Source organism: Triticum aestivum, chromosome 7A, assembly GCF_018294505.1.
Source record: "Triticum aestivum cultivar Chinese Spring chromosome 7A, IWGSC CS RefSeq v2.1, whole genome shotgun sequence".
Lineage (NCBI taxonomy): Eukaryota > Viridiplantae > Streptophyta > Magnoliopsida > Poales > Poaceae > Triticum > Triticum aestivum.
The window spans coordinates 703,864,531-703,892,049 of record NC_057812.1 but is presented as its reverse complement, the minus strand read 5'-3'; the positions used below and the strand labels follow the sequence as shown (position 1 = coordinate 703,892,049).

The 27,519-nt window shown below is 47.2% G+C and overlaps 1 protein-coding gene across 1 annotated transcript; it reads right to left on the bottom strand.

Moving 5' to 3' along the window:
• Nucleotides 1-7,330: 7,330 nt before the first annotated feature.
• Nucleotides 7,331-12,005, bottom strand: LOC123155022 (two-component response regulator ORR25-like). Its single transcript, XM_044573601.1, has 7 exons — nt 11,863-12,005; nt 11,614-11,766; nt 8,893-9,252; nt 8,789-8,805; nt 8,165-8,402; nt 7,464-7,816; nt 7,331-7,369 (listed from the first exon to the last, which is right to left on the bottom strand). The coding sequence occupies exons 1-7, from the start codon at nt 11,999-12,001 to the stop codon at nt 7,331-7,333; spliced, it is 1,299 nt and encodes a 432-aa protein (XP_044429536.1). The 5' UTR covers nt 12,002-12,005.
• Nucleotides 12,006-27,519: the final 15,514 nt, after the last annotated feature.

The following is a 27,519-nucleotide window of genomic DNA, read 5'->3' as shown; positions in this document are numbered from 1 at the left end:
CTCCTATATATAGTGGGGAGATGGAGGACTTCTTACCTTGATCTTTGGTGCCTCCCTCTCCCTCTCCAACACCTCCTCCTCCTCCATAGTGCTTGGCGAAGCCCTGCCGGAGTACTGCAGCTCCACCATCACCATGCCATCGTGCTGCTGCAGGAGCCATCTCCCTCAACCTATCCTTTCCCCTTGCTGGATCAAGAAGGAGGAGACGTGGCTGTTCCGTACGTGTGTTGAACACGGAGGTGCCGTCCGTTCGGTGCTAGGATCTTCGGTGATTCGAATCACGTCGAGTACGACTCCCTCATCCCCGTTCTTTGAACGCTTCCACTCGCGATCTACAAGGTACGTAGATGCATCTAATCACTCGTTGCTAGATTAACTCCTAGATGGATCTTGGTGAAACCATACGAATTTTTTTGTTTTCTGCAACGTTCCCCAATAGAAATAACTTCAGTACATCAAAACTCATAAACTCATAATATAACTGTCATCGAAACTTTAAGCGTGCGGACCCTACGGGTTCGAGAACAATGTAGACATGACCGAGACACGTTTTCGGTCAATAACCAATAGCGGAACCTGGATGCTCATATTGGCTCCTACATATTCTATGAAGATCTTTATCGGTCAGACCGCATAACAACATACGTTGTTCCCTTTGTCATCGATATGTTACTTGCCCGAGATTCGATCGTCGGTATCTCAATACCTAGTTTAATCTCGTTACCGGAAAGTCTCTTTACTTGTTTTGTAATAGATCAACCCGCAACTAACTCATTAGTTGCAATGCTTGCAAGGCTTAAGTGATGTGCATTACCGAGAGGGCCCAGAGATACCTTTCCGATAATCGGAGTGAGAAATCCTAATCTCGAAATACGCCAACCCAACATGTACCTTTGGAGACACCTGTAGAGCTCCTTTATAATCACCCAGTTATGATGTGACGTTTGGTAGCACATAAAGTGTACCTCTGGCAAACGGGAGTTGCATAATCTCATAGTCATAGGAACATGTATAAGTCATGAAGAAAGCAATAGCAACATACTAAACGATCGGGTGCTAAGCTAATGGAATGGGTCATGTCAATCAGATCATTCACCTAATGATGTGATCCCGTTAATCAAATAACAACTCCTTGTTCATGGTTAGGAAACATAACCATCTTTGATTAACGAGCCAGTCAAGTAGAGGCATACTAGTGACACTCTGTTTGTCTATGTATTCACACATGTATTATGTTCCCGGTTAATACAATTCTAGCATGAATAATAAACATTTATTATGATATAAGGAAATAAATAATAACTTTAGTATTGCCTCTAGGGCATATTTCCTTCAGCAAGGACTTTAGTCCATCTGCCAGCTAGCAAATCTTAATCAGCTTGAAGCTGTTGTTGCTTTTTCTTAAGGCTATTTGCCGTGGCTATAAGCTGGCGCTTGAAGCGCTCTTGCTCGACGGGATCCTCAGGCACGACAAATTCGTCATCGTCGAGGCTTGCCTCGTCTTTGGAGGGAGGCAGGTAATTATCATCCTTCGCCTCTCCATCTGCCGCTCTCTCGGGAGGGCTAGCTTATCCATCCTCCTGCTCTAAATCTTGCTGGAGGGGATTGTTGTCATCTTCGGCACTGTCCGGAGTGCAATTATCTCCTGTGCCGGTATCACCCCTTTTGCTTTGGCAAGACTTAGAGCGGCGCCGCTGACGTCGGCGCTTGGGTTGCTTCTTGGAGGGTTCATCCTCCGCTGTCCCGTCGCCATTGCCTTCTTTGGGTGTGTCCACCATGTATATATCATATGATGAGGTGGCCGTCCAGTGCCCTGTGGGCAGTGGTTCCTGTTCGTTTCCTGCATCGTCGTCCATACCGTTGATGTCTTCGGAGTCGAAGTCGAGCGTGTCGGTCAAATCATCGACAGTGGCTACTAAGTGGGTGGTGGGTGGGCGGAAAATTTCTTCGTCATCCGCATCCCAATCCTGTCGGACATAGTTCGGCCAGGACTCTCCTGACAAGGAGAGAGACCTTGATGAGTTCAGTATGTCGCCGAAGGGCGAGTGCTGAAAGATATCCGCGGAGGTGAACTCCATGATCGGCGCCTAGTCGGATTCGATAGGCAAGGGCGCAGGCGGTTCGGAGCCCGTGGCCGAGGAAGAATCCGGCAGTTCGGCGTCACGGCTCCCGTGAAGGGTAAGGTCGATACTCGGCTCGATCGCCGCTGACAATACGGCCTCTGTGGCGGGGTCTATCCACCCATCCATGGATGGCGCAATTGGCTCCGAATTGAGGGTCGAAGCGGTTGCCGGTGTGGTCTCCTGAACATTGTCCGATGGTAGAGCTAAATCATGCTCATCGCGACCGTGCGGCGCACTCGGCAGGTGCTCGAATCCGTTGAAGATCAAGTCTCCGCGGATGTCGACCGTGTAGTTTAAGCTTCCAAACCTGACCTGGTGGCCAGGGGCGTAACTTTCTATCTGCTCTAGATGGCCAAGCGAGTTGGCCCGCAGTGCGAAGCCGCCGAATACAAAGATCTGTCCGGGGAGAAAAGTCTCACCCTGGACTGAATCGCTATCGATGATCGAAGGATCCATCAAGCCTAACGGTGATGACACAGAGGAACTCTCAATGAAAGCACCAATGTCGGTGTCAAAACCAGCGGATCTCGGGTAGGGGGTCCCGAACTGTGCGTCTAGGCGGATGGTAACAGGAGGCAGGGGACACGATGTTTTACCCAGGTTCGGGCCCTCTTAATGGAGGTAATACCCTACGTCCTACTTGATTGTTCTTGATGATATGAGTATTACAAGAGTTAATCTACCACGATATCAGAGAGGCTAAACCCTAGAAGCTAGCCTATGGTATGATTGTTTATTGTCCTACGGACTAAAACCCTCCGGTTTATATAGACACCTGTGGGGCTAGGTTACACAGAGTCGGTTACAAGGAAGGAGATCTACATATCCGTATTGCCAAGCTTTCCTTCCACGCCAAGGAGAGTCCCATCCGGACACGGGACGAAGTCTTCAATCTTGTATCTTCATAGTCCAACAGTCCGGCTAAAGGATATAATCCGGCTGTCCGGATACCCCCTAATCCAGGACTCCCTCAGTCGGCGTTGGGGGACGCCATGGCAGGGCTAAAGGACTGGGGGAGGGAGGTGGAGGCGAGCCTGGGAAGCTACGCGGTACTAGGCGGGAGAGGAGGGGCGGGGCGAGAGCTCTAAATAATACATCAAATAAAATAACTGAAATGCAAATGCATATTCTCTAGGAGGAGTTTGTCTATGTATTTTAATTTTGTAATGTTTATTCTTCAGTATCTCAATTCTAGTTTCAGTCTTGTAGTTGATTCAGTCTTTCAAGGCATCGGTTTTTCTTATTTGTGTGTCTTCCTTAGTTTTGTCTTCCATGTTGATTTTTGTCAGTTTAGAATTTATTGGTTTGTATTCTAGTGATTCTTACTCCTTTCCATTCATCTTTGTTTATTTTCTCTTCAGTCATTAGATCCATTATCATTGATTAGTTTTTTCTATCATTTCCTTTAGTTCACTTGTCATTCATCCATTAGTTCCTCAAATTTTGTTTGTGTGCTAGTTGTCATCAGGCTTCAGACATTGATTATTATTTAGTAGTGTTTTCAGTCATCAGCATCCATGTATTCTCTATTATCAGCCTCCATGATTCCAGTGATTACTCTTCAATTTTTTAGTTTTTCCATGATAATTTTTTCAGTGATTTATTATGGAAATTAAAGATGACTGGTCAGTGTTTCAGTTTTAGTTTTCGGTTTCAATCATCTTCATTGTAGGTTTCTTTCAGTTTTTCAGAGTTTCCTTCAGTTTAGATATTTATTTCTCAGTTTGTTTTGGTGGTAGGCATTTTTTAGTGTCATTCCTCAGTCTACCAGGTTTCTTCAATAGATATGTCCTTAAGTTTTCTCCAGTTATTGATTTATGTATTTCATGATTAGGGTCAGTGACATTTTCAGTCTTATTCATGTTTCAGTCATTTGTAGCTTTCTCCTCTCTTTTTTGTGAGTAATTTTTAGCTTTCTCCTGGTACTCATTTCTTCAGTGGTAGGTTAGTTTGCTAGTTTAGCATTCATTCAGTTTTTAGTCTATCTATATTTTCTCATTTCACTTCTTTAGCCTTCATATTTATTTCCTCACTTCCTTTTTTCCAGATGGTCGTATGGCATTCAGCAAGGATGCCTGGGAGGAATTCACGGAGGAGAACGAACTAAAATAGGTTGGCCGAGTGGTGCTAATCACCGTTAGGAATAGTGCATTGGACAATCTAGAAATGATGGTTGTCAGCCTGATTTAAGATTACCATCAGTGTTAATGCTCTAGTTTTTGTCGTTGTTATCTATGTCTTACTGATGTCATCTATCTATGTCGCTCCGCGGGATGGACGAACTATGTGTCTTCTCTCTTTTATAGGTATCTTTTGTTTGGTTATGTATGGCACTGTGAAGAACAATTTAATATGGGGCATGAAAACCTTTTAAATGCTAGTCTATTTGGTTAGTGTTCAGCTTTAACATGGAGGCTTTGCGTTTAGTTTTTATCGGTATTTTGGATATTTTTTTTGGATTGACCATTTTTTCAATGCCGGGAGTAACTTTTCAATTATTTGAAATTCAGTATTCAGTATACTGTCAAATTCAATTATGTCGGTAAGATCCAACTCCTCGGATCATTGTGTTTGATGGAAGTCTTTTTGACCGGTTTTCAGTGTTTTGCATTTTTTCATTATTGTTCGGAGTTGTTTGGTGTGGGTCTTCAGTAAGAAGTTTTAAAGAAGTAACCACATTTCTGCCACTAGCATTCATCATCTTTCTATTTTTTCTTAAAAGAAATGGGATTATCTCCTGTCACTAGTACTCCCTCCATTCCTTAATGTAGTGCATATAGATTTTTTGAAAACTCAAACTTTGACCAAGTTTATGAAGAAAACTATTTATGTCCACAATACCAAATATATGAATTATGAAACTACGTCTTATGATAATTCTAATGATATATGTTTGACATTCTAGATGTAAATATTTTTCTCCACAAACTTGATCAAAGTTTGTGAGATTTGACTTTTCCATCGGTATTGTTTTACTTCTTTGGTTGTATCCTTATTTAGCCATTCTTTTGACTTTGGTCTTATTCATCTGTTAGTCTAGTGTCTGAAGTCGTAGGTGTCAAATTCAATTAACAGTTTTGTGTTCAGTGTTAGGTGCCGTTTTCAGTTTCGTCAGTTTTCAGTTCTGTCAGCTAACGGCATTCTCCGTTAGGTCTGCTTCGGTTATCCCCTTTCTTTCGGCGGAAAGGAACGCATAGAGTGGTGCAAAATGAGGCGGCCATTCTATAGGAGCGGCGAGGTGGGAACTCGGATGTGGGCGGCGGCGGTGCAGCTCCACATATTCAGAAAAGTCACCCCCCCTCTTCTTGTGATCTTGATTTGATTCATATCCGACTCTTCTAATTCAATCAGAGTTATGTACCCACTTTGCAATGTGACTAAGAAAACCACAGACCTCATGGGTTAGCATTTAAGAAGATAACTTGCAAAGTGATTGGTCTTTTTCCGATGAAAAAGAAAACCATGGTGGTTGAGACCCTGTGGCCTTGTCGGTCGACCCGCCACATATCATAGAGTACCCTCACCTCCGTGACTTCGGTCTTGAGCACGATGTCGACGGCCACACAGTGTTTGTTATCCTCCGTATGATCGTCCAGGTAGAAGAGGACGCACCGGTCGTAGCCGTCGACGAAGGTAGCGGACTCAATGGACTTGCCGATGCAGAAGCCCCTGTCCAGGTTGTACCCATCAATCCTGAAGATGTGCGTCCTGTGCGCAGTCTCCAGGGCGCAGGTCGAGGCCATCCTCGTTAGTAAGCTCTTAGACGCGGCCATCGTGGCCTCTAGGTGGGGTAGAAACTAAGCGCGGCGGGGACGGGGGCGGTGATGGGTGCAATCGGGAAGGGGAACGAGCGACGGGGCGAGTCAGAAGGCAAAAGTAGCATGGTGGGTGGTGGGAACAATCGACGACAAGTTGGCGAAAAGAATTTTGCAATGACTGACGCGCGAGAAGGGACGAAGATATATGGTGAAATTGTTCGGCCCAACTTTTCCATGATGGATTCCAATTCCAGTTTACCAAAAAAAATCTCGGTTTGGAAGCTAAAGTTGATGGATCTCCAATTTCTCGTGGACAAAGTTGCAAGCAAGTTATCAAAGTATGATGGCCAAAACATCACCACCATTGGATGTACGGCTCTTGTCAAGTCCGTGATCATATCCCAAGTGGTCTACCCCACCACCCCGTTGGTCATCCCACCACATACTTCACAACGCCAACAAACTCAAGAGAGATTTCCTTTGGTCCGTTTCGGACAAGACAACGGGGGCCAAATGCAAGGGGAATTGGGAGTATGTTTGCCAGCCACTTGAGTACGGAGGTCTTGGGGTCCTCAACACAGACAAGTTTACGAGGGCTCTCCGGTTGCGATGGTCGTGGTATGAATGGAAGGATCCCACCAAGATGTGGGTGGGAATAGGAAACCCATGCAATGGGGAGGACCTCAACTTTTTCTATGCTTCCACCACCATCACCGTTAGTAATGGTGTGAGGACCCACTTTTTGGACTCTCCTTGGCTTCAGGGGTGAAAGCCTAAAGATATAGCCCCACTCATCTATGAAGCTTCCAAGAGAAAGAATTGGAAGGTGAGGGAGTCCCTAAAGCACAACGCTTGGATTCTCAAGATCACACCCCTCCCACTGCCACCACCACCACCACCACCAATGTCTCCGTTGAGCACATCATGCAATTCTTCGCTCTATGGATGATACTAAATGAGGTTCATCTTTAGTTGTCTTTAGTTGTGGCTTCTAGTAAAAAAATGAAGAAAAGCTATGGATGAAGAATATACAGCTCTAATGAAGAGTAACACATGGCACTTAGTACTCCACCTCGAGGTAAAAACATGATGGGCCAGAAACAAGTTTATCCCAGGTATAAAGTGTACCTTGTTACCATAGGCTTCAAGAAACACTAATGTTTTGATTATCAGGATGCTAACCTATTATAAAAGCTTCCACCATAAGACTTGTATTAGGCACAACAGTCTCCAAAGGGTGGTGTTTATGCTTGTTGTGCGGAACATGTCAATTCTCAATGTTATGCAAGACAAAGTGTATCTCAAAGAACCACTGGTATATGAAAATGGATACACATATCACTATGTTTGCAAACTTGTCAAAGCACTCTATTGCCTTAAAGAGGCCCCTCGAGCATGATACTCTTGATCAACCATCTCACGCATTGGGCGACTTAACTTATAGAACTATCATGCTTCTTCCACGATAGCATCATCTCCAGTGAAATCCTACATTGAGAGAAAAGTGTTATTTAAGTACACATGTCCAACTCAACAATTCATATGGAGCACATAGATTCGTACAAATGAGAAAAGTTCTTACTTCGACATGCATGTTGGAAAATATATCATCCATTGAGAAGGCACTGATTTCATTCAAATGATCATTAAGAGGTTGCTGATTAAGTGTTCCTTCTTGCATAGGAACAATGCTAGCTCCATCCCCACCATCATGTAGCTGAGTCAATGAGACGAAATCATATGTCTGAAGGGTGTGAAGCATCGAAGTAGTTCTTTCACTGTTGACCAGATGAGTATCATTAGTTGAAGTTCTACTTGCATCAAGTGTAGAGCTACCATTCAACATCGTTCCTACTGAGCTTATGTTGCTTGCCATGTTGAATGGTGCCATTTGCTCAGTGAAGCCTCCCACTGATGTGGTGTTTCTTATGAATGGTGCCTTTTCATTTTGCAGAGGCAGCCGGCCAGATGACATTGCATATCTCTCTAGTTGGTTGCTATGTGGGAAGTTCACCTGTGATGCAACAAGAGACCTCCCGCCACCAACTGTTGTGTTTGCAAATGAACTTTGAAGATTGGAAGGGGTTTTGCCTTTGCTTATCTCCATTATCTTGCCATGCATGATGTTAGCATAGGAATTACTATAATTGAATGATGGAAATTCATCTGACATTATCTCATTGGGTATGTTGTCGTATAGGCTGACGGGAGGGTCAGCAAAACCTGTGAATCTTCTCGCATCCGACGGTAGTTTCCCAACATACTTTGGCATTCTACGATCATGGAGGTATGACCCTGTGTAGAAGTTGCTTTGGATGTTCATCGGCGGAGCCAAGTGACCCGTTGAACCATACTTGTTTGTACTCCAAGAGGCAGTGTCGCCAGAGGACACACTCCATCTTCCATGTTCGTGATTATGCATGAAATTGCCCTTGTTGTTCATGTTGTACGATGAGTTCCATCTTTCATATGCATCACTAGAGGGATTTGACTTAACTCTTTTTAAGTGCAATCTATACTTCTGAAATAAAAAGATAGACAAAATAAGAAGGTATAAGATGGATGATCATCGAAAAAAATAACGTAAACATGTGAGTACAATAAGAACTGAAGATGTTGCATGGGAAAAAAACTCCTAAAAATGTGGGGCATGCATTATATGAGATAAGCCTCGCATTTTAAGGGACACACTTAATTAGAATTACACATCATGGTAGTTCCATTACTAGAGCTTTGACTGATATGTTCCCCAGAAAATAAAAGCTTTCACTTATATATGAAAAAATGTTAGACTATGAATAATAGTAACAAAAACATAGAAATTAAGCATAAAGGTTGCAAATAAACCTGTAGATGACTCGCAACATTCTCTCTACTGAGGTGATCCACATTCATCAGCTCCAATACCTTTTTTGGAACAGCCCCTACAATTATGTAATAAAAATTATAATGAAAATATCGAGCAGCCACCAGCATTGTCGATGAATGAGGCACAAGATGTGAATTCTTACTATCAAGGCCGATCTGGTTGATAGCTTCTAGAAACTTGTTATGCAGCGCAATTGTCCATGTCATCCTGGGCTTTCTGTGGATGGTGGATATATGCGTGCCCTCATTGTTCTCGCTAGAATCATCTCCAACATTTCTCTTATTCCCCGAGTACTTACTCTTGTCAGTAGTCGCTGGTTGAACTCTCTGGACATCATTGTCATGATCGCTGATGTGGCTTATTGGTTTGGGATTTCTCCACCTTTGAACATGTTGCCATATGTTTTTGATCTCATGGGTACGCACTGGCTTCACCATAAAGTCGGACGCGCCATGATCTATCCCCTTCATCACAACCTTCTTGTCGCAATCAACGGATATCACTGCATGCCATAGGACCAATGACTTAGATTTAGAATTCAGAAATTCACAAAAATCTATGAAGTGGACATATGTTTTGGTCAAAGTGCCTATAGACGCAAAAGCATTTCAATGTTCAGTTTTATAATTCTTCTTCAATGCAAACTAAATGGGAAAAATTACACACATTCAATAGGAAGATACGAAAACAAAGGTTAAAACAATAACGGTAACACAATGACTAAGCCATATCACAACATGTTCCACACAAGGAAATCACATCATCATGTCTAACTATTGGTGAACCTGAAGATCAAGTATTATTATTGGCAGTTAGCCAAGTTTCTCTAGCATACTAGGTAACATCTATCGGCCCACGTAACACTCTAAGCATTTTAAGTGATCACACTCATATTAGTTTGTAAACGTTAACCACCATTGTCAATAGCTTTTTTATTACGAATAGCTAATTGTTTGTGCTTGCCACGGGGACATACATATTCTACATGATAATGTCCATGCTTAATGTGGTCCTACCGTCCAGTGCTCGATGATATGTTTGTGATACTCTCGTCCAAAGAATGATACTCTCCATAATTAACATGGTCCTCTCGTCCAATGCTCGGTGATAGTTTCCATAAATTAACGTTTGGACAATTGACATGCGTAATTAACTATATAGCTAATTAATTGCATGCAGCTGTGGGCGAGGTAGAGATTGGGCAAGAATTATCTTGGACAATTTTTGTGCAATAATAGTAGAGATTCAGGAAAATAAGTATTTGTGGCTGCACTTTCAGTGAAAGTAATTTGACTACAAATTAATGTGCTTATTCAAAGTCAACAAATATGCAGTATTGTAGGTATTACCCATGGTTAACCTACTCATGTATGTACTTAAAAGGGGCATTCCTACTTTACATGCTATTCTTGAGAGTAAATTGTCATATGGAGTAACAACTTTAAGGAGAATGAAGATGAGTAGTAATCTTAATAATATCAATACAATTCAAAAAAAATATCAATACAACATAGGTATTTCTTAATTGTAGTATTCATGCAACCCTAGCAAACAGGTGTGGCGCAATCGTATACCTTGTGTGATTGTTAGAACGCGAATTTTAATATTAGCTTTGAAAAAAATATAACTTGGTCATTTCATGAACTATGAATAGATTAAAGTTTTCATTCTTATTGGCAGGATTGTACAATTAATTGAGATGATATAAAATTAAATTATAGTTGTCCATAAATAAAACCATCGAACATGTGGATAGTGGGGTCTACATTACATAGGAGTGATAGAGAGTCTCACTAAGCCAAACTACTCATTTATAAAATTAAATTCTACATAGTCCATAAATACGCCCATCGAACGCGTGGATGTGGAATCTATTTTACATTGGAGTGACAGAGACTCTCACTAGCCCAAATTAGCCATTGGAGTGACCATGTCTCTAGCCTACTAAACACTATTAGCCCAATTATTAAAAACAACAATTGGGATCTCACAATCACGTGCTATCCATGTTTGTTCCCCATCCCCACCATCCATCCGATCTGATGGATGGATGGTTAGATAGGATCTCATTGTTTTGGGCTAGAAACCGACAATGCGTCCCCTACTAGCTCATGTGTCGCTCCACCTCCGCTCTCCTACCCCAGTCACCATCTGATCAGACGGATGGTTAGATAGAATCCCATTGGTTTGGGCTAGAAACCGACACTACGTCCCCTACTAACTCATGTGCCGCTCCACCTCCGCTCTCCTACCCCACTCGCCATCCGATCGGACGAGTGAACGGTTAGATGGGACCCCGTTGGTTCGGACTCAGTGGGGATCCCGTTCTTTAGAACTCTTCCAGGTTAGAAATAGAGTGTGGGTTTTGTGCATGTGTATGTGGTTTCATAAAATCGTCCTACATATAGGGCCTCTTTGATTCGTAGGATTGCAAAAACACAGGAATAGGAAAAACGTAGGATTGAAATAGCATGTCCATTGCATCCCTATTGTATTTGAGTTTGTTTGATTGTGGCATGGGGAAAGCAAAGGATTTCTTCCAAGAGGTTGGAGTGGATGTTAGAATTCCTGTGAAATTTAGTACAAATAAATCCTTAGGAAAAAATCCTACAAGATTTAATCCTACGAATCAAACAACCAACGTAGGAAAAATTCCTAAGGATTCCAATCCTTCAAAAATCCTATAAAGATCCTTTGAATCAAAGAGACTCATATAGGATCTCACACGCTGCCCAAAGAAATTAATATCCTCTCAAGGTATCAACAAGATTGAGGAGTAAAAGTACGTTCTTGAAAACAATTGTCAGTGTTCATGGATAGAAAGCTCAAAAATTGGACTTTGGATTGAGAGCAGTGAGAGTACTGATGACGGGCAGATCCATCTCAAGGCGGATGAGCTCGAGGAGCTTGAAGCCGTCCATGTCCGGCATTCGCACGTCGGTGATGACCAGGTCGAACTGCTGCTTCCCCGCCATGAGCATCCTGAGCGCCGTCTTTCCATCCATCACCGTCGTTGCTGCATAGCGGCAAGCATTATTCGCAGAGAAACAAATAGATCACAAGGCCCCGATTCTAATGGACTATGGCGAAGTGGAGGGATCAAGAGACTCACGTTGGTATTTACAGCAGCGCAACAGGGCTTCAAGTACCATGAGGCAGACGCGGTCGTCGTCCACGACGAGGACGCGTAACCCTTCGGGAAACTTGTCCTCCGCCGCATCCTCCATCATCTGCCTTCGGTCCCCACCCATCGTGGCCATGTTCTCCGAACTTCTTCCCACCTGGAAAAGCAAACGCCATCAAGAAAAATACTGATTAAAAAACAAATCAGCACAAACCGCACAGCCAAAACCTCTATTAGCTTCCTCGTCTCAGGACACAACTGATGTTACTGCTTTGCTCCTCGTCTAAAAACAATCCGTATTCAGAGGAGTGGTGAGAAGGGCTGGAGGAAGGGCGTCTATTTATAGGGGTAGAGGGGTCAAGGGAAGGAGTGGAAGTCTGGCGGTCCAGACTCCAGAGGTCCAAGGCGCTCTCCCCGTGCTTGTGTGCATGCGCTGCTTCTACTCCTTAATTTCTGCAGCTACGCCATTTGATCTGCCGATGTCAATGTGCGTGTCTGCTTGTGCCGCGACCCATGGTCTCTTCCATGAGAGGTGAGGAAAACCACGGGTGGTGTTGCTGTTTTTTGCTTTTGTTCTTTTCTCACCAAATGTTTAATGTTGGACACAAATGTTAGAGCATCTTCAGCCGCGTCCCCAACAAGGCCCACCAGGTGACTTTTCGGCTGCCGACGTTTAAAAAATCGGCCCAGTCGCGCCCCCAAGGGCTCAATTATCACCGGCTCGGGCCGAAATTGGCGCCGGCGGACCCAACCCGACCCCGGCGTGCTGGGGGCGCTCGGGGACGCCGGACGAATCGTTTTTGCCGCGAAAGAGCCGCGGGCCCTCCTTGCCAGCGACTAGTCTCGCTTCTCGCCGCTTCCTCGTCCTCATCGCCTCGTTTCGCGTGGCGAAACAATGCTAAAGCTGCCGCGCCGGTCAGCTTCCGCCATTGATGCCTCACGGGCGGTGCAGTGAAAACGAGACGACGCGCGTCCCCTCGCATGCCACGCGTAACGCGGCGGCCACGCGTATGCGCGGCGCCTCTGCCTATATAAAGCCGACCCCAAGCGCGCCGGTGGCACGCACAGAGTCTCCACCGTCGACGCCACCTTTCTCCCCCTTCCTCCCTCCCCTCTCGCCGTCTCCAGCTCAAAAAATGGCCGAACGCTTCCCAGGCGACGGTGCGGCGGCGAACGGCTTTGGCCGCCGCCACCTTCACGAGGACGAAACTCGGCTCCTTTTTAAGGCCGAGTATCTGGTCCCGCCGGACATGCGGGTACCCGGGGCATGGAGAATTAGCGCCGGCGGGGTCTCGGTGCCACCGCCGCCGACCGGGGCGGCGCGGCGTGCGGGATCGCGCGAATCCGCGCCTCCCTGCTGCGGCGGCGAGGGAGGGGCCACGCTACGTCCCCGACAGCCCGCTCTGGGAGCCATACTTCCGCCGCCGCCACGCCGAGCAGATCGAGGCCACCAACAGCGTCGTTCCCTCCGGCAGGCTCAACTCCGAGGGGCGGCGCCGATGGTGGGGCGTGCCCGGCCGCACGCCGCAGGCCGTCCTCGAGTACATCGAGGGCGGCAACACGCCGAGGCTGGAGTACCCCTCCCCCCGTCCTTCTCTCGCCGCCGTGAGAGATCATGGACCCGAGGCGCATGGACCCCGGGGCGTCCTCCTCCTCGCCAGGTCGGTCGACCGGCTCTCCCTGCCTCCGCCCCGTCAAGCCGGAGCCCTAGGACACGTCTGTCAGCCGGCGCACCCGTAGCTCCGGCGTCCGCATCGGCGACTCCACTCCCGCCTCTGGCCGCCTCGTCCTCGTCGCACCCAAACCGGAGCCCGGCCTCCCCGCGGAGTACAAGGAGATAGCCCGGCGCGGCATCTCCGACGAGGACGCCATGCAGTGGGCGCGGGACGACTACCTCCGCGACGAGATGGTCCGGCAGCGCCGGGCCCTGGAGGAGATAGCCGCCCGCAAACGTGGGCGCGAGGACAAGCACGGCGTCATGATCCTCGACAGCGACGACGACGAGGACGCCCCCGGACCGTCCAACCCGCCACGCCAACCGGGGGAGGGTTGCCGCAGGGACGGCGGCCGTAGCGGAGGCGGCGATGACGACGATGACGACGGCGGCGACTACACGCGGTTCTACAGCCTTCTTGGCATGTAGATCTGCAAGGGCAGCGGGCGGCGAGGAGCGGCGAGGGAGACGGCGAGGAGCAACCTAGTAGCTTTTTTTTTCCTTTTTGTAAAATATTTTAAATATGAACGAACTCGCCGAAATTTAGTTGAATTTGCGCCGTGTTCGTGCCGTAATTTATATTTTCAAAAAAACGTGGGTGCCGTGACTGGGTGCATCACGCCCCCAGTGTGTGGTTTATCGCCGGTGCGCCCCAGGGGGTGATTTTTAGCGCCTCCTGAGGGGCCAACGGCTGGAGATGCTCTTATGGTCTTGAATTACAAAAAGGAGAGGCTCCTGCTTTGCTCCTGCTCCTGCTTCCTTTGACCGGGAACAGAGAGAGCGTTCATGTCTCAGTCGTCAGATTCCTACCTACTTGTGCATGGCAACGTGAAAATGTGAAGGCCTAAACTCAAGGAGTGGAAGTCTTTCTCCACTTATCACTTTGTGGAAAATTAATATGACAAGGGCATTTTATCTGAAGAAAAACACTTCAAGCAAATAAGTTCAAGGGTGTTTCAGACTAGGGAGTACCGATTGCACCCTAGCTAAGGGCGAGAGTAAGTGAGTAACACACAAATTCGAACCAAATGATTGCTTATGCTTTGATCCTTATTATGAGGTGTCAGGCCTATGTATTCAACAAAGAAAGAAATATGTCGTTTACAAAGCAGAGAGAAAGAAATACAGGGATAGAAGAGTGGAGTCCTTGTGGTCCAGGCCATGGATGTCTGTAGTTTCTGCCATTTTTATTTTCATTACACTCCATTAAAAAATTCCGTTTTTGTTTCCATTCCATTGTCAAATGTTAACTTTCTTGTGGTCCAACGTAGGAGCTAGATGATATTGTCTGTATTCCAAAAGAGGCTTTTGGCGATGTTCAGGTCATATCTCAAATTAATGCGTCACCTTTATTCTCATGAAATTTGTTTCGGTGCACTGAAAGGAGTCAAAGCGCCACTCGACAAAGAGAGATGAAAGGATTTAGCACATCACGTGTAAAATGGAAATGAAATGATTCAACCCGACACATGGCAAATATATGTCGTGAGAATCAAAAATGTTTGGATTTGGAGGGCCAGATTGACAACCAATGATTTCTATATAGAAAGACCTAGAGGCACCACTTAAGCTCATTATTTAAATGGAGGCCAACAGGAGGCATTGATGTAATGGTTTTCTCTTTCTAGGATTTTTTCTTTGGAGAAGGTGCTAACCCACCCAATGGAAATGGATTTTTTCTTTTTTTACACTGCTTCTCCATTTTTCGTGTGCTGCATAGACTCCCTTTTTGTAAAAAAATATCATGTAGATTGTATGCATTTGATTATTTCTTTATTCTTATATGAAAATATTTTACAACCATATCACAATCAATAGAATCTCATAACTCACATGAGAATTCAGGATTTTGACAATCCACAATCTCGATGCATCCAAGAAACGAGTATATTCATGGAAACTCATGGGATATTATCCCCTCCATGTTTTTTCGAAAACAATGACGGTCACGACCTTGACGTGCCTTCTCTGCCCCAACGCGTTCTCAAGGCTCCGGTGGCTCATGTGCCGGCGCCTGTTGCCGTTCCAGGGGCGGCCAGCGGCACATGTTGCTTTGTCATTGCGATGTGCACCACTGCTACCTCTTGAGCACTACGTTGGATTTCCCCGAAGAGGAGAGGATGATGCAGCAAAGTAGCGTAAGTATTTCCCTCAGTTTTTGAGAACCAAGGTATCAATCCAGTAGGAGGCTACGCGCAAGTCCCTCGTACCTACACAAAAATAATAACTCAACGCAACCAACACACTTAGGGGTTGTCAATCCCTTCACGCTCACTTACGAAAGCGAGATCTGATAGAGATGATAAATAATATTTTTGGTATTTTTGGTATAGAGATGCAAAGTGAAAAGTAAAAGGCAAAGTAAAAAAGCAAAGCAATAATAAAGTGATGGAGATTGATATGATGAGAAAGAAACCTGGGGGCCATAGGTTTCACTAGTGGCTTCTCTCAAGAGCATAAGTATTCTACGGTGGGTGAACAAATTACTGTTGAGCAATTGACAGAATTGAGCATAGTTATGAGAATATCTAGATATGATCATGTATATAGGCATCACATCCGAGACAAGTAGACCGACTCCTGCCTGCATCTACTACTATTACTCCACTCATCGACCACTATCCAGCATGCATCTAGAGTATTAAGTTAAAAACAGAGTAACGCCTTAAGCAAGAAGACATGATGTAGAGGGATAGTTTCATGAATATGATAAAAACCTCATCTTATTATCCTCGATGGCAACGATACAATACGTGCCTTGCTGCCCCTTCTGTCACTGGGAAATGACACCGCAAGATCGAACCCAAAGCTAAGCACTTCTCCCATGGCAAGAACAACCAATCTAGTAGGCGAAACCAAACTGATAATTCGAAGAGACTTGCAAAGATAACCAATCATACATAAAAGAATTCAGAGAAGATTCAAATATTATTCATATATAGACTGGATCATAAACCCACAATTCATCGGTCTCAACAAACACACCGGAAAAAGAAGATTACATCAAATAGATCTCCACGAGAGAGGGGGAGAACATTGTATTGAGATCCAAAAAGAGAGAAGAAGCCATCTAGGTACTAACTATGGACCCGTAGGTCTGAAGTAAAATACTCACACTTCATCGGAGGGGCTTGGATGATGATTTAAAAGCCCTCCGTGATTGATGCCCCCTCCGGCGGAGCTCCAGAACAGGCCCCAAGATGGGATCTCATGGATACAGAAAGTTGCGGTGGTGGAATTAGGTTTTTGGCTCCATATCTGATCGTTTGGGGGTACGTAGGTATATATAGGAGGAAGAAGTACGTCGGTGGAGCTTCGAGGGGCCCACGAGGCAGGGGGCGCGCCCTAGGGGGGTGCCCTCCACCCTCGTGACCGCCTCGTGGCTTTCTTGATGGAGGGTCCAAGTCTCCTCGGTCTTATCTGATGAGAAAATCGTGTTCCCGAAGGTTTCATTCCGTTTGGACTCCATTTGATATTTTGTTTCTCCGAAACACTAAAATAGGCAAAAAACAGCAATTCTGGGCTGGGCCTTCGGTTAATAGGTTAGTCCCAAAAATAATATAAAAGTGAAAAATAAATCCCAATATAGTCCAAAACAGTAGGTAATATAGCATGGAGCAATCAAAAATTATAGATACGTTGGAGACGAATCAACCACCATAAAAGCGGCACCCATAGCTGCCTCTTCGTCATCTGCTCCTATCTCAGACCTCACCGTCCACAACAACGTCATCCACAAGCGGGACGTTCACTCCCAGCGGAAGGTCTCCATGGCCAAGCTGCATCACAGTGCGCGCATTGCCGGCCTGAAGACCCCGTTCATCCAGCCGCAAATGACCTGGCAGCGGCAGGGCTCCTCTCTTTGCACCTCTGATAGCGAGGCATCAGGTGCAGATGACGTAGCAGAAAAACTGCCCCATATCGCTCTGGTTTGCGGCAACGACAGTGACGAGGCGGACATTGTTCGCGCTACGGATGCTTTGCCTTCACCATGATCAGCCATGAATGTTCAACCAGGAGAGCTCACTCGGGTGTTGAGTGCTTTTGTATCTTTGTGCGGGTAGCCGCACGCTTTTTTCATCTGCTTCGTAGTCTCCATAGGTCTAGCCTGCTCCTAGCCATCGATGGGATACTTCCTCGATGTGCCCCCTCTTTCCCTTGTATTTCCTTGCTATTATGCTCTCGGGCTGGTGGTGAAAGGATGTTTATGTTATGAATCAGTCTCGTTCACTATCCTCTCTTGGAACGTTAGCGGCCTCAGTGATGTTGATAAGTGCAAGGACATCTTCTCTGAAATCACCGCGATTAAAAGCTATGTTGCGCTTCTACAAGAAACAAAGCTAGACTTCGTCCTTGTCCCTAAGTTAAACTCATTCCTACCTCGAACGCTAGACCAAGTTGTCTCCCTTCCCGCTATCGGTTTTGATGGAGGTATTTTTTCTGGGATTAACCCCCTCACGATCTAACCCTCCTAAACCACTCTCACGGCAGGTTTTCTACGTCTCTCAGCCTCTCTTGCCTGGTCTTTGGCACCAACCTCACAATCTCCAACATTTACGCCCCATCCCAACGACCACTCAAAATGGACTTCCTCCAAGAGCTCAGAGAGATCGCCCCCACAAACTCTACACCGTGGCTTCTTATGGGTGATTTCAACCTTATCCGTTTCGCTTGCAAGAAAAATAACAAAAACTTCCACAGCTGTGAGGCTAACATGTTTAACACGGCCATCTCAGACCTGCAGCTCATTGAGCTCCCGCTTCTGGATACCTTTACTAGGTCTAACTATTGTCTAACTCCAACTCTAGAATGCCTTAACAGAGCCTTCTTTAACCTTCCTTGAGAAGACTGCTTCTCAATATCAACTCTGTCTTCCCTGACACGTTTCTCTTCCGACCAAGTTTCTCTCATCGTCAACATATCTTCGGATATCCCCCGTTCCCGCATGTTTTGTTTGGACTCTTTCTGGGCCCTTCACCTGGCATGCAAGCGTATCGTATCTGAGGCTTGGCCCGCAAACCACCCTTCAATTTCTTTGGACCTAGGCCTTTCCAGTGCCATAAAATATACTAGAGCGAACCTCAAAATTTGGTCCAAAACTATCAAACCAGTTGACCAACAAGAAATTGACTGCAAGCTTATCATCGATTGGATCGACAGGCTTGAAGAAGGCTCCCACTTCCGAACCGAGTTCTCTCTTAGACTGGTCATTATAACTGCCCTTAATGTGCTATCCGCCAGAAGGTTCTCTTCTAGAAACAAAGGAGGAAAGTGAAAGTCATCATCGATAGTGATGACAACTCCAAATTCTTACATGCCTCTGCCTCCCAGAGGTTCCGCAAAGACAACATCGCCATCCTTGAGGACAATGGGGTCAATTTTTTTCCCATGACACCAAGGTCGTCATCCTCGACAATTTATTTCGCTACCTTCTCGGCACTCCAACAACCTCGACATGTCTCTTCCCACTCCAGGACCTTTACCCGGCGCAACTCCCTCAGCTTCTCCACCTAGACTCCCCCTTCTCCACTCAAGAAATCTAAGATGCCTTCCTCTAGAACGTCAATGCTAGTCCTGGTCCTAACAGGCTTGGGCCAGGGTTCTACCACAAGTTTGGGCACAACATTAAACATAGATCCTTCCCTTCTTCGAGGACTTAACAAACATCCGTGCAGATGTAAAACGCTTCAAAAGAGCACATATGCTTTTGCTCCCTAATGACTTCCGACCTATATCCTTGCAGAACTGCACCCCCAAGGTGATCATTGAGGTCATTATTACCAACAAGATAAAACCACTAATTCCTCTTCTTGTCCATGGAGACCAAACTGGCTTCATCTCTGGCAGATGCATTGTTGAGAACTTCATCTACGCGGTCGATATCCTCCGCGCCTGCCACATTCGGAAGGCACCCAGTATGGTTTTCAAACTTGACTTCCACAAAGTGTTTGACTCTATTTGTTGGGAATCGCTCCTCCTCATTCTCCTCTCCAGAGGATTCCCACCTACCATCATAAGCTGGACCCGAACTCTGCTTGTCTCTAGCAAGACGGCGGTGCTGCTAAATGGGACTTCGGGTCATTAGGTTAACTATGAGAATTGTCTATGGCAGGGTGGCCCGCTTTCACCCTACCTCTTTATCCTCGTCGCACACTTGCTTCAATGCTTAATCATTCAGGCTTTCTCGCCCGACCAGCTCTGCCCCCTGATCTACACTAGCAGACCTCCGATTGTGCTCCAGTATGCTGACAACACCCTAATCATTGCCCATGCCTCTAGCCACGCCGCGACCACGCTCAAAGACATCTTTGACAAGTTTGCCCTCGCTACTGGCCTCTCTATCAACTTCCAGAAAACTACCTTCCTACCCATCAACACGGACCCCACAACTAGCCTTAACATCGCCCAAACCTTCGGTTGTGACATGTCCTCCTTCCCCCAGATTTATCTAGGTCTCCCCCTCTCTCACACGCGCCTTCCGTCCTCAGCTTTTGAACCCATCATTCAGCGCTTTCTAAATTACCTCTCTGTGTGGGCGGCAAAACTTCTCACCTAAGGAGCCAGACTTACCCTCATTTTCTCCACTCTAGACGCCCTCGCTACTCACTTTATGTCTATCTTTAGACTACCCAAGAAGATTATCAAAAGGTTAGACACTATCTATATATCCTTCTTCTGGGTGGCTGACGAAAATTGCTCCGGGTTAAATGCCTTATCGCCTGGAAAAATGTGTGCACTCCCAAGACGGCAGGCGAGCTTGGTATGAAAATTTTGGCTCTCCAAAACAACTGCCTCCTCATGAAATTCACGTTCAAACTTCTCCAAAAACTTGACCTGCCTTGGGTGAACCAGTACTTCCAACAGTACTCTCTCAACTTCACATATAAATCCCCAAACCACCATTACCTCTGAGAATTGTTAACCAATAGCTCTGTCACCTTCGTAAAATTTCCTTCGTCCTTACTAACAATGGCACTTACACCTTATTTTGGCTCGACGCTTGGCTTCTGCCGACTCCGCTCGCAGAAAACTACCCCCACTTCTTCTCTCACTCCACTTCATCCTCTATATTGGTAGCTCATGTCATGCATAATGGCTTACCCCCGACTCTACAGAACCTCCTAACCAATGTGGCTTCTACAGAGCTTGCGTTTGTTTTGTCTTGCTACAGGATGTTACCACAAGCAATGCGCCCGGTGATAGTTCCTCACCCAGGACTCCTGGTTCACCTAGAGGTGTGCCTACTCATTGCTCTCCTCCGACCATGAGCTTGATCTCAACGCAAGGCACATTTGGGGCTGCAAGGCACCTATCAAGGTTAAGATCTTTAGCTAGATCCTCTATCGTGACAGGCTAAGCATGATGGCGAACTTACATCGCAAGACCATCACGTCGGTGTCGTCTTTCCCTCACTGTGACTTATCTTGTAAGGACACGACGCACCCCACCTCCTCTACCCATGCGTGGCTCAGGTCTGGTCCTTCTTGGGACTCCAGGCCCCTCACAACATCCACCTCATCTGGGATACTCATACGCCGGTTGGCCTCAACATCAACATTTGGCCTACCGTCGTCCTCGCCATCCTCTAGGAGCTCCGGGACTCCAGGAACACTCATGTTTTCCGTAACAAGACGCACTCCCCCTAGATACTATTCGGAACATTATCTCAGATTTTACGCTTTTGGCCTTCAGATTTAAGGACCACATTAGCAGGGAGGCTGCCGTGTCTTGGCCCTATACCTCTCCTCTCTCTATAATCTCTAATGTAACATGCAACCTACCCTTGGGAATCTTTGAGTAATACATTCATGTAGGGATCATCTCCCCCCTCCCCCCCTAGGAGATTGTTTAAAAAAGATCAACTCATAAAACTCTGGTGTTGGGGATATGACTATTTGTGCAAGCCATCCAGGAGAGGCCGGGTTACGCAAATAGAGGTTCATCAGAAGCCCAAGACCAAGGCATGAAGATGGCGGTTCACTAAAAGGCTTAAAGGCCCATAGGCGACTCTGAGGCCCGTAAAGATAAACCGCCATGATGGTATAACTTGTACTGTAAGGTAGAAGTAACTAGTTGCTGAGCCGGACACTGTTTATGAGCTGGCCGGGACTCTGTAGGCCGCAGGGCGTCAACCCGTGTATATAAGGGGACGACCCGCCAGCGGCTTAGGGAAAGAAACAACTGATCGAGAGCCAGGCATAGCGTATCTCGCTCCCTGGTCATCGAAACCTCAAGCAATTCCAACCCAACTAGACGTAGGCCTTCCTTCACCGTAAGGGGTTGAACTAGTATAAACCTCGCGTGTCCTTGTCCCGATTAACCCCTTTAAGCTTCTTAGTTGCAATGGCTCCACGACTAAGTCCTTGCAAAGGACATCTGCCGTGACAATTCCACGATAGTTGGCGCCCACCGTGGGGCAAGCGCACGGTGGATTTGAGTTCTTGAAGGGCAGCTTCGAAGGGCTCAAGGGATACGCAGTTGGCCGGATGACCAAGAGTCGTCGCGGCAAGATCTACATCGACGACGAAGGCTGGGGCCCCGACGCCGGCTCAATTGAGTACGGGTACCGGGTCCCCTTTGGCGGAATTCATGTCTTCATCAACCGGATGGGTGAGCCGGGCCCTGAGCCTGATAGCTGCACCGACCTCGTCGAGACGGCTCAACGTGCAAAACCCGCCCGAGCTCAACCCGTCGTGAAGCGTGCCTTTGTGGGTTGCATCCACGGAGGTGAACTTTCTGAAGGATCTGAAGGTGATGGTGAGCCGACCGTCCTCTCTGACGGTGATTCGTCCGCCGGCTCAACAGATTCGCTATATCAAGTTCAAGATGGTGTGCTTGGGGGCTGTTCCGATGGCAGCACTATTCTGGACCCCTCAGAGTCGCCAAACTGGGCAGGAGTCTTCATGGCTGGTACTCAACCCGGCCAAAATTCTACGGCCTCAGCGGCGATAACGTCCGGGTTAGGAGCAGCCGGGGCAGGAGGCCCTGTGCGCTCACCGGCTCAGGTGCTGATCGATCTCATGGATAAACTTACGGCCTTGTTAACTGCAACAGTCGTCCCTGCAAACCAATCTGAGCATGCGGCAGAGGTGGCACAGGTTCGCGATGAGATCGCCCGGGCCAGGGAAACCTTAGCAGCTGAAGATACTAAATTAGCCATAGAGCGGGCGGCTTTGGACGTACGGGCGCAACAACTTCAGGCAGAGGCCTTTCAGCTCACGTTAAGCTTGAACGCATCTAATGAGGTAATAAGGAGGAGACATCAGAAAACTCAGTCTCGTTTACCTCGGATTTATGATCCTCGGAATCTCTTTGCTACACCCGGGGCCGGCCCAAGTAACCCGCCAGGTGCAAATCAGTTTATGACATCCGGAGCGGGAGGCCCTGTCCAGCCTCCGGTGACGGCGCCTCTTCACGGCAATATGGCACCGCCCCATTACGTACCAATACCACAGGGTCACTTCTCCAACCCCATGGAGAACTTAATCGCAGCATCAGCATGTTTGGCGGCTCTCCTAGTAGATGGTGATGATCCGACAGTGGTGGGAACCCAGAGGATCAGGGAACTTGTCCAAACAGCCCTGGCTCAGCAAGAGACCTACTCCTACAGCTGGGACAGGATTCACTCAACTCCTCCGCCCTGGTTAGCTCTGCCTCGTCAAAACCGGAGCCCGAGTTACAGCAGACACATGGAGTCAGAGGCCTTGTCAAGTAGCGCTCAGCGTTGGAACCAGCCCGACGGGTATAACCCGGTTCAGGATCGGATACGTCAGGAGGACGAGCGGGCAGCTCAGCTAGCGGCTCAGCTAGCAGCCCAACAGGACTCACCTGCTTACCTGACGACTTCCGTTGAGGCGGGTGTTGCTACTAGAACCGGAGGAGTTCCTTGTTTGGTACCGGATCTATGTAATGTACGTCTGCCCAAGGATTTCAAGGGACCTCGAAAGGTGCCGAATTATACGGCCGATTTATAGCCTGGGGCGTGGATTGAAAGTTACGAGATGGCCATGGAGCTGCTGGAGGTTAGTGATGAAGCGATGGCTAAATACTTCACCATGATGTTGGACGGAATGGCCCGTTCTTGGTTAAAGGGTTTGCCACCCAATTCCATTAGGTCATGGGCAGAGCTAAAGGCCCGTTTCATCCAGAACTTCAAGGACACTTGCAAGCAGTCTATGTCGATTGTGGACCTGACAAATTGTAAGCAGGAGGAAGGTGAATCTATGACTCATTGGGTGCGCCGGGTCAAAGACATAATACATTCGTCTGACAAGCTGGATGCCGGCTCAGCAGTTCTCATGCTGGAGAAGAATTGCCGCTTTGAGCCTCTAAGACAGAAACTGGGGCGCCTTAAGTGTGATTGCAATGATATGGGGACGCTGATGGCGGCTTTAGTCAAGTATGCCGATTCTGATAGTACCAAGGATCCCGTGTCTGATGAGGAAAAGACAGGGAAGGGAAAGAAGAACGGTAATGGAAAGGGTCAGCAGCATAACCCGGCGAGTCAAGGAGGCAATAAGCATAAGGCGTACGGTAACCCGGAATTTGTGGCCAATGCACAGGGTAACAATCAGAAGCGCAAAGGAAAGCCACCCCTTCGGGTCAGGTCCATCTCTTGAGCAACTACTCAATGAGCCCTGCCCGAAACACGGCACCCGGGAATGACCAGCGACTCATTTATGGAAGGATTGTGCAATCATGAAGGCTTTCAAGAATTCTAATACGTTTGATGGCAATCAAGGCCCAGGCGGCGGCTTAGGAGCTGGCGGCCTTCATGGCCCGGGCGGCAGTTCAGGATCCGGTTTTCAGGGAAGCCAGGGTGGTTATAATCAATAGCAGTCTGGTCAAGAAGGTCACCAGCAGCAGCAGTCGGGTTATCAGAGCCATCCAAAACAGCTAAACAGTGGGCAGTATCACGTGTTCACCACAAGTTTGTGTAAACGTGATCAGAAAGTTCATAGGAGGGCGGTGAATTCTGTTGAGCCGGCAGTCCCTCGTTACTTGAGGTGGTCGGAACAGCCTATTGTCTGGAGCAGGCAGGATCACCCTCCCCGGGTTGATAATCCGGGTCAACTGGCCCTGGTAGTGGCACCGCAGGTTGGTGGTTATAAATTTACTAAGGTGCTCATGGATGGAGGTAGCAGCATCAACATCCTTTATTACAAGACCTTTCGGCGCATGGGCTTAACTGACAAGAATTTAAAGACTTCCAACACCGTCTTCCATTGAGTGGTGCCTGGTAAGTCAGTGTATCCTGTGGGTAAGATTGAGCTAGAGGTGGCCTTTGGAGATGAGCATGATTCTAGGGCGGAAAGGTTAACTTTTGAAGTGGTAAAAATCAAGAGTCCATATCACGCTTTGTTCGGGCGGCCGGCTTATGCCAAGTTCATGGCGCGGCTGTGTTATGTTTATTTACAGCTCAAGATGCCAGGTTACAAGGGTACCATCACTGTGCATGGAAGCCGAAAGGTGGCCCTGGAATGCGAAGAAGGCGATGCGGCTTATGCCGAGTCTGTCTGTGTAGCAAAGGAGCTCAAATTTTGTCAAGATAACATTGACCCGGCGGATATGACCTCCCTCAAGAAGCCGACTACGGAGCATGACCCAGCCATGAAGTTTAAATCGGCTGCAGAGACTAAGCTTGTTGATTTTACTCCGGGCGATTCGTCTAAGCAATTCAGCATCAGTGCCAACTTGGATCCTAAATAGGAAAGCACGCTCATCGAGTTCATCCATGAGAACCGGGACAGCTTTGCATGGAAGCCTTCTGACATGCCGGGTGTACCGAGAGGACTTGCTAAGCACACTCTTAATATTGATCCAAAGTATAAGCCGGTCAGGCAGTTTCTGCGGCGATTCAATGAGGAACGACGAAAAGCTATAGGAGAAGAGGTCGCCCGGCTCTTGGCGGCTGGGTTCATTGTCGAAGTGTTTCACCCGGAATGGTTGGCTAACCCGGTGCTCGTGCTCAAGAAAAACGGCACCTGGCGGATGTGTGTGGATTACACGGACTTAAATAAGGCTTGTCCGACTGATCCTTTCGCTCTCCCCCGTATTGATCAAATCATTGATGCTATGGCGGGTTGTGCGCGTTTGAGCTTTTCGGATGCTTATTATGGTTATCATCAGATCAAGATGGCAGTTAAGGACCAGGAGAAGATGGCTTTCATCACTCCATTTGGAGCCTTCTGCTATGTGTCTATGCCTTTTGGGCTCAAGAGTGCCTAGGCGACTTATCAACGGTGTGTACAAAATTGTCTCCACAATCAGATTGGGCGCAATGTTCATGCTTATGTGGATGACATAGTGGTGAAATCCAGAGAGGCAGAAACCTTGATATCTGATCTCAGAGAAACCTTTGACAATCTCCAGGTTTACAAAATGATGCTTAACCCGGAGAAGTGTGTATTTGGTGTGCCTGCAGGCAAGCTTTTGGGATTCTTGGTCTCAAACAGGGGCATCGAGGCTAATCCGGAGAAGATTAAGGCAATCACTTCTTTGGCTAAACCGGCATGTATCAATGATGTCCAGCGACTGGCGGGTCATGCTGCCGCTTTAAGCCGGTTAGGTGAGAAGGCCCTACCGCTGTACCAACTGATGAAGAAGGCAGACACCTTTGTCTGGAGTAATGCTGCTAATGCTGCTTTTGAGGATTTGAGGAGGCAGTTATCTGAGCCGCCAGTTCTTGCAGCTCCCATTGACAAAGAGCCTTTGCTGTTATATGTGGCTGCTAATTCACGAGCCGTCGGTGTGGCAATTGTGGTAGAGCGCAAGGAGGCTGGTAAGGAACATCCGATTCAATGGCCGGTTTATTATGTCAGTGAGGTACTCATCGAGTCAAAACAAAGATATCATCATTGGCAGAAACCTGTTTACGGGGTGTTCATGGCAAGCTGGAAGCTGAAGCAATACTTCCAAGGTCACCCTATCACTGTGGTAAGTTCTGCCCCCTCGGGAGACATTATTCAGAACAGAGAGGCTACAGGACGAGTCGCCAAGTGGGCCATTGAGCTCGGGCCTCATGGTCTGAAGTACGTACCACGCACTACCATTAAGTCTCATCAGTGACTGGACAGAGCTACAGGCACCTGAGGAGAAGCCCGATAACACTTATTGGACTATTCACTTTGATGGGTCCAGATAGTTGGAAGGCTCGGGGGCTGGAGTCGTGTTAACTTCCCCTCGAGGTGACAAATTTTGTTATGTGCTCCGGCTTATGTTTCCTTGTACTAACAATCCAGCTGAGTACGAGGCCGTACTCCATGGTCTCTGGATGGCCAAAGAGATGAACTTGAGCCAGGTAAGATGCTTGGGAGACTCAGACCTTGTGGCTCAACAGGTGTTAGGCAAGTGGGACTCTAAAGATCCCCTTATGGCGGCTTACCGTCGTGAAGTCGATGCTGTGGCTGGACATTTCAAGGGTTATGTGGTGGAACACATTGATCGAAGGAAGAATGAGGCAGCTGATGCCTTAAGCCGGCTGGGATCTCAGCGTAAGCCGGTGTCGCCTAACACCTTTCTTGATGTTTTGAATAATCCTTTTGTTAAGTTACCTACAGAGGAAGATTTGGCAATACCAGACCCGGAGGCACAGCTGGTGGCGGCTCTCCACGTTATCCCGGATTGGACGGTGCCTTGGCTTACATGACCCAGGGAGAGTTGACTGAAGATGAGACCTTGGCAAGACAAATCGCCCGGTGGTCCAAGTCCATGACAATTGTCAATGGTGAGTTACATCATTGCAGCGTCACTGGAGCGTTTCAACGTTGCGTGTCACCTACAGAGGGTCAGGAGATCCTTCGTGAGATTCATGAAGGCGATTGTGGTCATCACGCCGGCTCAAAATCTCTTGTGGCCAAAGCTTTCTGTCATGGGTTTTATTGGCTGACGGCTCATGCTGATGTAGAAGACCTAGTCAGTAAATGTGACGG

Bases quoted from the DNA above. Each gene is read 5' to 3' on its own strand.
- LOC123155022 (XM_044573601.1), bottom strand. From the start codon at position 12,001: ATGGGTGGGGACCGAAGGCAGATGATGGAGGATGCGGCGGAGGACAAG. The intron at 7,817-8,164 runs ATGATCGTAGAA...ATGAAAAGGCAC, and splicing joins CTACACAGGGTCATACCTCC to CATTCATAAGAAACACCACA. The intron at 7,370-7,463 runs GTAAGAACTTTT...CTCTCAATGTAG, and splicing joins TTTCCAACATGCATGTCGAA to GATTTCACTGGAGATGATGC.